At 36.7% G+C, this 12,145-nt stretch overlaps 1 protein-coding gene across 1 annotated transcript in view; it reads left to right on the forward strand.

The window, feature by feature from the left end:
• Nucleotides 1-12,145, forward strand: part of ATP7B (ATPase copper transporting beta) — a 649,813-nt gene that overhangs the window by 470,323 nt on the left and 167,345 nt on the right. Inside the window, exon 13 of the mRNA XM_044071673.1 lies at nt 11,821-12,015. Within this exon, the coding sequence (XP_043927608.1) occupies nt 11,821-12,015 (195 nt within the window). The remainder of the gene's footprint in view (nt 1-11,820; nt 12,016-12,145) is intronic.

Below are 12,145 nucleotides of genomic sequence, written 5' to 3' on the forward strand. Positions count from 1 at the left end.
TTTGCTTTTGAAAAGTTTTTCACAATGGTTTGCTTGATTGGGGGTGGGGGCAGAATGTGGATATCCAGAGTGATTAGTTTATGGTCTGATATAACCAGCGAGGGGGGTGACCTCCGGTGTAGAACACCGGTCGCCCATGTTGGTGATGACCAGGTCCAATATGTTGTCACCTCTGGTGGGGGTATTGACCAGTTGATCCAAGGCATTCGAGTTTATAAATTCTAGGAAGCACTGGGCAAGGGATGTTTGGGTAATTGAAATCACCCAATATTAGGGTGTTTGGTAGGACCTTCATATTTTCCAATGTCTCCAGAAATGCTGAATGGGGGTCCTGGGTCATGGTGGGTAATCTGTAGCAAGCTACAATTTGAACTGCAGTTTTGCCCATTGTTAGTTGCACATGGATGATCTCTGAGGCATTGTGCTGCACCACTAACCTGGAGGTGTAGGTATCCTTGATGAATATGGATACACCCCCACCTATTGTGTTTCTGTCTGGGTTCTGTGGCAGAAAAGTATGGTATGAGTTATAGCCTGGTAGTGCTGGAGTGCTCTCTGGAGCCTTAAACTAGGTTTCTGTTATTGCACAGATATCGATGTTCTCCATACTGAGGAGTGCCTCGAGTGCATGCATTTTGAGGTTTAGACTTCTGGCGTTGAGTAGCATTACCTTTAGTTTTTGGTTACTTGTGCTGTTTACAGTGGTGGGTTTGTCTTTTGAGCCTTGCCTAAAAAAGGCACTATGGGGGTGGCGAAATCCTTGGCCAGTATTCAAAAGCCTAAGGGTGACAGCTGCAAGCCATCTCTTGCAAAGCAACGTGGCTTGTCGAGCATGCTGTCCCAGGTGGACATATACTGGATCCCCTTTGAATGACACCAGAAACTTAGCCAATTGTTGAAATTGATCATTTTTTTCTTTATACCGCGGCATCATTCTTGGTGAGGGCAGGATGCTAGTCAGGGTCATACTGGCTTGGGCTACATGATCAAAGAGCTCTTCCATGTCTCTTTTCATGTAGTTCAGGGAGGTACGTCTCAGATCATTCACACCAACATGGACAATGACAGAGTCATATTTGTACTTGTTCTGGAGTGACCTGAGTGCTTGTGTTATGTGGCAGATCCTGGCTCCTGACAGGCAGCTAATTGTAACCTTTTCCTTGTCGAGCCTGGTTAGTGGGACATCAGTGTGCTTGACTATAGAGTCACCTATTACTAGTGTGTTGGGTATGTTATTTTGCCCTAAGGGCTGTGATTGCATGGCACACTGATTATATGAAGTATGTGTTTCATGGTTTGTGATGGGGTGTGGAGGTTGCTTGGGTGTCTGCTTTGGAGGTCTCTGTTGCTTTTGCAGATTTTTATTTAGAGCCTCCGAGTATGTTTTCATGTATTTATGTGTGTTATTTGGCAGTGTTGGTTTACTTCCCGCCATGACCCAAACTGGCTTCTAATCAAACTCCCACTAAATCCTCCAACATCCTTTACATAACTATAGACTGCTTCCTTCCAATTTCCACAGTCACAAAATTCCAAAGGCTGGTTAAAGATATAATCTCCAGCATCCCAGCAATCAAACAACTACTCAACCTTGGCGACTTCACCTTAATAACAGGACTCTTAGGAAATGATATAACTGAATTATTTGCTAATTTCAAACCTCTCCAGGTAGTCAAGGAACACACTAGACCAAACACACATTTTAAGAAATACTCACTAGTAGACCTCATGTTTACCTCCCACCCTGCTAGCATCTCCTCTATCAGCATCCACCCACCGTCATTCAGTGACCACTGTTTGAATAATTACCTCCCACCCTGCTAGAATCTCCTCTACCAATACCCTCTCACCCTGCTTCAGTGAACACCATCCAATCATATTCATCAAACAGAATCCTGGTATTAAATATGCACCCAGGCTTTTCTCTTTCAGACCAAAAACAACAAAAATATCCCTAAACTCACTACCCGCATGTCTAACAATGACTGGACACCCATACTCACACTTACAGATGCAGACTCTTCTGCTAATTACTTAGTCACTACTTGCCAACCAAAACAGTTACTACTCTGTAATAACTATTATTCAATGAAAACAAAACAGATTGGCTAACCAAAAAGTTTCAAACTCTAATAAAACTATAGGGTGACACAATGAGACTTCTGGTGATGATGGAAGAGTGAAAACATGACATGGCTTACCCCTTTGAAGCACAATAAATAAAAATAAAAGGAATACTAGAAAAATAAGCAAGAGGTAGTAACATTTCACTCTAAAGACAATTGATCACCTCCTAAATGTTGAAGGGAGCCAAACAAAAAAGGAAGACATAAAAACACCAAAAGAACATTGCAGTAAAATACCCTCACACTTCATTCAGATGCAGTCAGAGACCTGTAAAAAGATACAAGGCAGCACTGCACATATCTCGTAGACTCTCCAATGAAACCTGAGCAACTGGAGATCCACATTGCTGATTTTGAAGACCAAGTGAAACAAAAAGATTAAAGGCTGGTAAGCGTACTAGAGAAAGTAGAAGGCATAGATTTACTTAATTTTGTCAAAAAGATACTAGCTGAATGGTCTGGAGTATCAAAAGAAAATAGAGACAGAAATAGCACAGTAAGTATATTCACCAGGCAAACAGACAGATGACCCAAGCATATTCACCAGGCAATGTAACAAACAGATGACCCGAGCATATTCACCAGGCAATGTAACAAACAGAAGACCCAAGCATATTCACCAGGCAATGTAACAAACAGATGACCCAAACATATTCACTAGGCAATGTAACAAACAGAAGACCCGAGCATATTCACCAGGCAATGTAACAAATGGATGACCCACACGTATAATAATTCATTTCAACATATGCATTGAAGACAGCATTTACAGGTGTCAAAATCATGGAAGCAGGAAATATAATGGAGAAACAGATTCAGAACAACCTCTGATGCTGATCCCTCAACAAGACATAAGCGCAAAGGGAAAAAAACAGAGCGTTTTGCAATGTTTCAGAGTTGTCTACAATCTAAGGACAAGGGACAATGATGGATTTCATGTAAAATTTAGATGGACGAGGTAGAAGAATATACATTTCTTCTGATGAGGAAGAGAGGATTACCTTTTATTGCATTATACACAAAATATTAATCAGTATATTAGTGCAAGTAGGTATTGATGTAATCTTGAGAAGCTGGAGAGTTGCATGGCTTACAAACTGAACATGGCAAGTATCCTACAACTGGACAGGTGAAACTCTTAAGTTACTGTCAGAATGTCCCACAGAGCTCTGTCCTAGGCCTATATGTGTTTAAGTTTTATCTTTCAGATCTATCTTTTTCTTCCAAGGTGTTCTACAGTCTGAATGCAGACAACTTGAAAATGGGTAAACTGATTACATCTGTTACAGATATGGCATGTCTGCAAAAGACCTTAGACTGACCATTTGGACACAGGAGAATAATATGCTAATAAGTGCATCAAAAACTAAGCATATGAGATTTGGGAGACATTGATTGATGGGTGAATATTTATTACAACACACCGTAATTGAAACTGTAGCTTGAATATTTATTACAGCACACAGTGACTGAAACTGTAGATTCATTTAAGAACATGGGTATATGGGTAGATCCAGCTTTCAGTTTTTCTAATCATATCAACCAATTGGTTAATGATAGTTTTAAAACTATAGGCTGTATAAAAAAGATTTATAGAATCTAGGAAATCAGAAAGGATGAAATCATTGTAAGATACATTATACCTAAACCAAAATATGAAATAACATGAAAACCTTTTAAGAAAATGAGCATAGGTGAATTGGAAAGAGTACAGCTGAAATATACAAATGGTGCCCATTGATGTTAAAACTGAAGCTATTATGAAAGATTAAAATATCTGAACATGTACAGTGTCTCATATAGCTATTTACATGGAGACCTTATTAGGCTATATAGAGCTTTTAGAGACGACTACCTCCGGGGATGTTTAGGATTATCAAAGAGTAGCAGACAATCATCAGACTATGTAGTAGATTATGTAGGAAGGAGACATATAATAATTGGTTTTCTGAGAGAGTAGCTGATGTATGGAATAGACTATCAAATTATATTAAAACAAGCACTAGTTTAAATATTTTTAAAAACAACTGGGGCACTTATAATTTATAAGAATTACTGCTTTGGTATATTGGCAGGCTACAAGGGCATTACTGGTTCTGTGGTTATCTACAAGGGCATTATTATCCATGGCCTGAAACATTTGTATGTGCATATGCATGTATGTATGTATGTATGTATATATGTACAAGTTTTAAAATATGCATGAAAATAGTATAACATGTTAGCAACTTAAGAGACTGAGTTTCTTAAAAAAAGAGAACAATAAGGGATGCAGCCTGCAGGAAGCTGTCAATGCACTTGTAGCTTTAAAAGGGGTGGCCTACAAACACTGAGGCAAAACCTGACAATGCCAATGTATACCATGTGTGTGGTCAGTGAGATGGACACTGCCATGGCTCACATCAGAGGGTGCAGTTGATCAACCTTAGAAGAGGCAAGTTGGGGAAAAAATGTATGCTGCTTAAATGTATTTGTACATAGATTTATTTTAAAATTAGTATTTAAGATTGTTACACGTTTTTGAAATAGTAAACTATAAGGTAGCAATCCTGTCCTGTTCATAAAAAGCAGAAACACAAACATTAAAATTGTGAGGGAGAATAAGAAAAATGAGAACAAGTTTCTGAGAAATGTTAATGTTAAAGTTACAATTACAAAATGTTAATGGGTTAGATGTTAAAGTTACTATTACAGAATGTTACATAATGTTAATGGGTTAGATGTTAAAGTTACTAATACACAATGTTAATGGGTTAGATGTTAAAGTTACAATTGCAGAATGTTAATGGGTTAGATGTTAAAGTTACTATTACAGAATGTTAATGGGTTAGATGTTAAAATTACTATTACAGAATGTTAATGGGTTAGATGTTAAAGTTACAATTACAGAATGTTAATGGGTTAGATGTTAAAGTTACTATTACAGAATGTTAATGGGTTAGATGTTAAAGTTACAATTACAGAATGTTAATGGGTTAGATGTTAAAGTTACTAATACACAATGTTAATGGATTAGATGTTAAAGTTACAATTACAGAATGTTAATGGGTTAGATGTTAAAATTACTATTACAGAATGTTAATGGGTTAGATGTTAAAGTTACAATTACAGAATGTTAATGGGTTAGATGTTAAAGTTACTATTACAGAATGTTAATGGGTTAGATGTTAAAGTTACAATTACAGAATGTTAATGGGTTAGATGTTAAAGTTACTAATACACAATGTTAATGGGTTAGATGTTAAAGTTACAATTACAGAATGTTAATGGGTTAGATGTTAAAGTTATTAATACAGAATGTTAATGGGTTAGATGTTAAAGTTACAATTGCAGAATGTTAATGGGTTAGATGTTAAAGTTACTATTACAGAATGTTAATGGGTTAGATGTTAAAGTTACTATTACAGAATGTTAATGGGTTAGATGTTAAAGTTACTAATACAGAATGTTAATGGGTTAGATGTTAAAGCTATTATTACAGAATGTTAATGGGTTAGATAGCCAGTTAAGAAGGACAAAGTCTTTCGATATATCAAAAAAAGAATCTCCCACATCATGTACCTACAGGAAATCCTGCTACCTGCATAAGAATATAGTAAGCTGTTAAAGTTTTGATTTTCACAGATAATAGCCTCAGAAGGAAAAGAAACATGAAGAGGGGGTGTGAGTCATGGTAGCAAATAATTTAAAGTTTAAGTCATTAGGGCAATTACTGGATGCAGAAGGAAGGTTTGTAGAACTGAAAATCCACATTGAGGATCTCCACTTTAGATTAATCTGTATGTATGTATCCTCAGAGTCATCATGTCTGGAAATGAGATATATTTGTATCACATTAATAGACTTTGCCCAAGGAATAATGTTGTGGGGAGGAGACCTTTAATGTCACAATATATCATAGAAATGTACAAGGTGGACCATGGCTTTAAGGGTCACAAGGATGAAGAAATATTTATTGGCATTAATGGACATGCCTGGACTTTGGGACCCAGCTCAAAACCAGTCACATGGGATGTTATATAAACATGTTATTCAAAGGCAGCAAAATGTGGTGCCAGACTGAATAAGAGTCATGTATCAAGGAAAGAGAGCTATAGAATACAATCACGGGAGGTACACACTAACAGACTGGAATCAGTCTATATCAGTGATGGCGAATCTATGACACTCATGTCAAAGGTGACAGGCCACAACATTTTGGGTGATATGGCAGTGTTCATCAACACCCGAGTTACCAAAGAAACTGCTTTTGCATTCATTGCTCGTGTGAAGTGCATAGAATTATTTTTTTGCCAGGAGCCAGTTCAACAGTGCTGCTGCAGAAATAAGTAAGTTATTAACCTCAATGACTATTTCAGTATACCGTCTTGCTCCTAGTTTGCAGTCATCTACAAACATTGTTAGCCAAAGACCTCCTGTGTTAGCCTGAAGTACAGACTAGCACAGAAGGTCTTTGGCTAACAAAGTTTGCATATGACTGCAAACTAGGAGCCATAATCGAAACTCCTAACAATGTGGACATACTACAAAAGGGCCTCACTGAGACAGATGCCTGGTGTCAAAGCCATGACCTGAAGCTCAATGCCAAAAAGTGTATTGTCATCCCCTTTGGTAAAAACTTTGTACCCATGAACTACCACATAGCTGGTAATCTACTTAATGCCGAAAATGTGATGAGACCTTGGGACACAAGTGGACAGTAGTCTCTCCTTTGATAATCACATTGCCACAGTGGTCAGGAAATCCTTCTATGTGGCTCACCTCTTCACAAAAGGTTTCTCATCCAGAAAAAAAGAGGTCATTGTTCCCCTCTACTCATCACTCATTAGACCCATTATAGAGTACAATGCCTCTTTTGGTATGTACCTCACAAGACATCTACAACAACTGGAAAGGCCACAGAAATACCTCACAAAGAGGATTACTAGCCTCAAACAGATGCCCTACGCAGACCGTCTCAAAAAACTCCAGCTTTACTCCGTTGCATATCGCCTACACAGAGGCGATCTCTACCTAACATACAAAGCTATGTCAAACCCAGAGCTGTTGGACATGCGGCACTTAAAGAAATCCTAATCCCTCCGAGCTACATGCTCTAGGGACCTAAGCCTTGTCACCACAATAAACAGAACATGCTGGAGGGATAGATTCCTGTCTCAGAGACTTCCCATACTCTGAAACAGAGTACCTATCAATGTCAAACAGAGCTCCTCATTAGCACTCTTCAAGAAAAATCTTGATGATTGGATGGGAAATAGGAAATTCACCTCAGGGATCACTTCTGTGGCTCTGCTCAACAGGGGCACAGGAAAATAATTTTCTTGGGTGGCAAAAGCCAGGGTACATTTTTGGCGAGGCTTATATAGGCCCTAGGGCCAATAGCCTAGTACCTACCTATAAACGTATGACAGAGCCTGCAAAGGGCAGTGCTGACATTGTTTTCTCTTTGTGATTACATTTCTGCAAAGGGCAAATAGTCTGCATTTGTAAGCATGTGCTGTTTTACATTCCTCTTAACTGTCCCTCTTAATCCCTCCTAAAAGTGGCAACTTTTTACATTTAATAATGACAATAATTAGATTTATAGACTTAGTTATAAACGTATGACAGAGTCTGCAAAGGGCAGTGCTGACATTGTTTTCTCTTTGTGATTACATTTCTGCAAAGGGCAAATAGTCTGCATTTGTAAGCATGTGCTGTTTTACATTCCTCTTAACTGTCCCTCTTAATCCCTCCTAAAAGTGGCAACTTTTTACATTTAATAATGACAATAATTAGATTTATAGACTTAGTTACTTCTGAAAATGTATATCAATTCATGGTCATTTTTTTTCTGTCAGTGTCTGAAATTAATACTACTAGTAGTTTAAAATGGTCCATGTCTCTTATTTCTTGATTTGTCCCTGGTTCTGTTGAGATTTATCACTGAAGTATTGAGAGCTATGCTGTTTTATTTAGTTTTATTTATTTATTCATTCATTCATTTATTTTATTTAAATTTTTGTATTTATTTTGTTTGGGGGGGGTGATGCACCAGCAGAGTCTTTAGGCATTTTCTGAATTTTTGACACGGCAAACCCAAAAGGGTCACTATTACTGGTCTATATGATCCATGGAGATGCCCTACTGATTATGAGTAATTTGGAAACTTCTGAGTCCAAAACAGGAGTAATTGATAACTGGGGAAAAGGGAAGACAGATTGGATTCAAGATTTAAGAACAAATACAATATAAAAATGGATGAAACCAAAGCATTAAAGGAATTACTTGGATGGCTATAAATTTACAAAAAAAGGAGAGATAATGAAGAGAACAACTTGGAGAAAATGAACTTTAGAAAATGAGAGGCAGTTTCACTTGAAAGACCTACAAAAGCAGTTTTAAGTAATTCACCCAGTTCATTACAGGGCTTAGCAATATCACATAAACATTTAACAACAGAGAGGTGGATATATGAATTAATGCAAGAGTCAACAGGAAAGATGATTAATAGGCAAGAAAGTATACTGGAATTATTTCATGGATATCTCGTAGGACTAGGACTTTACAAAGCACATAGTAAGACCATAGATAAGACAAAAAGCTTACAAAAATTTTAAGGGAAATCACATTACCCAAACCAACTCAAATGAAAGCCAGTTCTTTACTAAAATCAATACCACTTGTGTCGTCTACCCTGCAGGCTAGTATACCCTTCATGACTTTATAGTCTTAGTTTAATACTAGAATCACTCTATAGGATCCAACTTTCAGTGGGTCCTTCCCTAGTTTTAGTATTGTGAAAATAACTGCTTCCTTTTAAGTTACTGATATCTGTTCAGATTTCATAACATTGTTTAATACCACTAATAATTGTTTCTGTAATGTATGTCCCCCTATTTATATAACTCTTTTGGGATTTCCTGTTTCTAAGACTCTCAGTTCTTGAAAGCTATTTGGAATTATATGGAGATCTAGAATGAATCTAATCTAGAGAGGTATCGTACATTTTGAAATAAAAAATGTAGATTGGATTTGGTAAATCTGTATATTTGACATCTATGCAGCTATTTTGTGTATTGGGAAGATGAAGTGTGAAGAAAATTGTATTGGAAGTCAGATTTGGAAGTAATGTATATGGTTTTATGGAATCAAATGAGATCTGGAAAAGAGAAATTGTTATGTGACAGTACTGAACTTGAATATATAGCAAAATGTAAACTGTAAATAGTGAACATCTGAAGAATTCTTCAAAAAAGGAAAGAACAGTATGAAAATATTATGTCAGACAATTATTATATAAAGCTATGGAAGGAAATAAGTATCCAGGAATGGAAATCTATAAGAAAAAGATAAAAAATGAAACTAGGGAAATGTGATGGCTTTACATGGAAGCAGATATTAAATAAACTTTATATAAAATGACAAAGGAAATATGAAATACAGGAAGAAAGAATGAGTAATAAGTGAAGCAGAGGTAACTGTTGAACATGCATTTTGGAAGTGTAAAATTCCGATGCTTTTTGAAAACTTTGTAAATTGTTGTTTTTCTTTCGGCTTTTTCTGGTTAGGGGTCGTCCGCTAACGATTGGCAGTCGATTTACAGTGCCGAAGTGCCAGCCCGATGCCCAACCTTCAACGAAGGCACGCCCATTCACGCATGTCTTTTGAACGCCACTCAACTGTGGGGAGGACATGCAGACTCCACACAGAAGGTGCTCCAGCCGAGAATCGAACAGGAGAACCTCTTGCTGTGAGGTGACAATGCTACTGCTGCACCATCGCGGCTTTATATACCTAGGAATGTTTTGAGAATGACACAATGTATATGATTTTGTATGGAAAACGACATATGAAATCAACAGGAATTGGAAAATTAAGATAATATGCTATACACACACACACACACGTGTGTGTGTGTGTGTGTGTGTGTGTGTGTATGGCATATATGGAAAAAGTAGACACAGAATTATTGTATAGTAAAATTTTTGGCAGTGAAAAATATGATTGTGGTCGAAAAGGGTCCACATAATGAAATTACACTTTAAAGTATTAAAGAATTCTCCATATTGTTAAGTAGCTCCTGAATATGAAATAAGTATATAAAATAAAAGCAAGATGTGATAATGTTAAAAAGGATAAACATACATCCCTTTTATTTTTCAGTAAATACCACTGGATCTTTTACAGCCACCTCATATACCAAACTCCAGCAGATGGAACTTCATTTTGGTCCCTCATTTAAAGGACATCACTACAGGGGTGCAGTACCTCTTTATACTGCACTGTAGCGCCTGTACTAAGAAATGAATCCGAGTATCTTCTGAGTTCTCAGATCTAACATGGGCAGAGATCTTGTGGAGAATGGAAACAGTGCAAAGGCTCTCTGAAGCTATTCCTCAGAGATCAGATGCTTACTTTGCAAGGAAGACACTGACCCAGTCTCAGTGATTCTACAGTATTCAGAAAGTGGTGACCTATGATGAAGAGAAATACCTTTCTTTGGAAACTTAAAAAACATATGTGAAGGCAGGAAAGTAACTCTACTAGTAGACAGAACTCTTGCATGAAAAATCTGCAGTTATTTGCAAATGAATTTATAGATTCAGACTTGAGTTTTGAAGCAAGTCCCATCACTGAACATGGTAGAAACTATGCTTAAAATAAGAGGCCACTATCACTGATGGCTTTAACCTAACTACTTGCTTTATTTACATCATCTTAACCATGCTAGTAATAAGATGCACAGTTCTCTGTTAGCCTTATGTCTATTCCTAATACAGATTATCACTAAATTATGTCAACTATATGGAGGCAGCTATAGCAGCATAATATGAAGATGACTTTCTGGGTGATAGTTGCTTATCATTATTGATCTTATTATTGATATACTTTATTGCAAATATTGATATATATTTTGTTTTAATTTGTTCATTGTTTTATGGCTCAGGTAGTTAACTGAAAAGGTTCTTTGACAATCAATCCACTTAAATGTCTAACTAACAAATGAATAAAATTGTTTATTCTACAAATTTAATGCATATTAAATAATTCTGTTTGCATTCTCGATTACCCTTTATTTTCTTCCTGCAGTTGTAATTCCTTGATTATTGTTGTGTTTGTGCCTTATCTGTTGTATGTTGTGCCTGGAACATTTACAATCAGTTTACATACATGATTACCAAAAGTCTGAATGAATGGCTCAGTGACTGGATAAGGGTATAAATGAAAGGTATTTTTCTTTTGTCACTTGCTAACACAGCTTTCCTCAGAATGATGAAGTATAGTTTGTAAGAACATACCTTAACAATTGATCACTGGGCCAAGGTCCAACAGACATCCATGCTTCTGCTTTTCTGGTTCGCTTCATTTCAGGCACCTCTTTGTTCCTTCTTTATCTTCTGGTTGCAGCTAGGTAAGAAAATCAAGTTAGGTGTGGGATTGTTAGACAAAAAGTGTTTTTAGGGGGTTCTGCTGCCTGGAGACTTAGTCAGTGCAAATGAAATTTAATGAAGGTGCATCCTCTTTCTCTATTTTAAAGTAATATAAGTTTTGTTCTCATAACCATGCTATTCAGTAACACCTCAGTTAAGTGAATCGGTCATACTATCATACTTGTTAATGTTTTCAGTCTGTATTGTATATTTGAATATGCAATACTTTATCACACTATTTGATAATGTTGCCTTAATATTCTTCTTTACTTTAATTACAGGGATACAACCAACACATTTCTAAAACAGAAATCATAGTAAGGTTTGCATTTCAGACATCAATTACAGTCTTAGCAATTGCATGCCCATGTGCCTTAGGATTAGCCACTCCCACAGCCGTGATGGTAGGCACTGGTGTTGGAGCTCAGAATGGCATTCTTATTAAAGGGGGAGAACCTCTGGAAATAACACACAAGGTAAAGGTTTTAGTATTTTTACTAATGATACCTCCTCATTGATTTAAGTCTAGTTATGTAAGTGTTTCTTTTCCATTTATTTCAAAAACTGTATTGCTTCTTTCTTTTTCTTTTGTTACAGAAGCATTTT

The sequence above is a fragment of the Protopterus annectens genome, chromosome 5.part0, assembly GCF_019279795.1.
Source record: "Protopterus annectens isolate FY-2018-M chromosome 5.part0, PAN1.0, whole genome shotgun sequence".
Classification (NCBI taxonomy): domain Eukaryota; kingdom Metazoa; phylum Chordata; order Ceratodontiformes; family Protopteridae; genus Protopterus; species Protopterus annectens.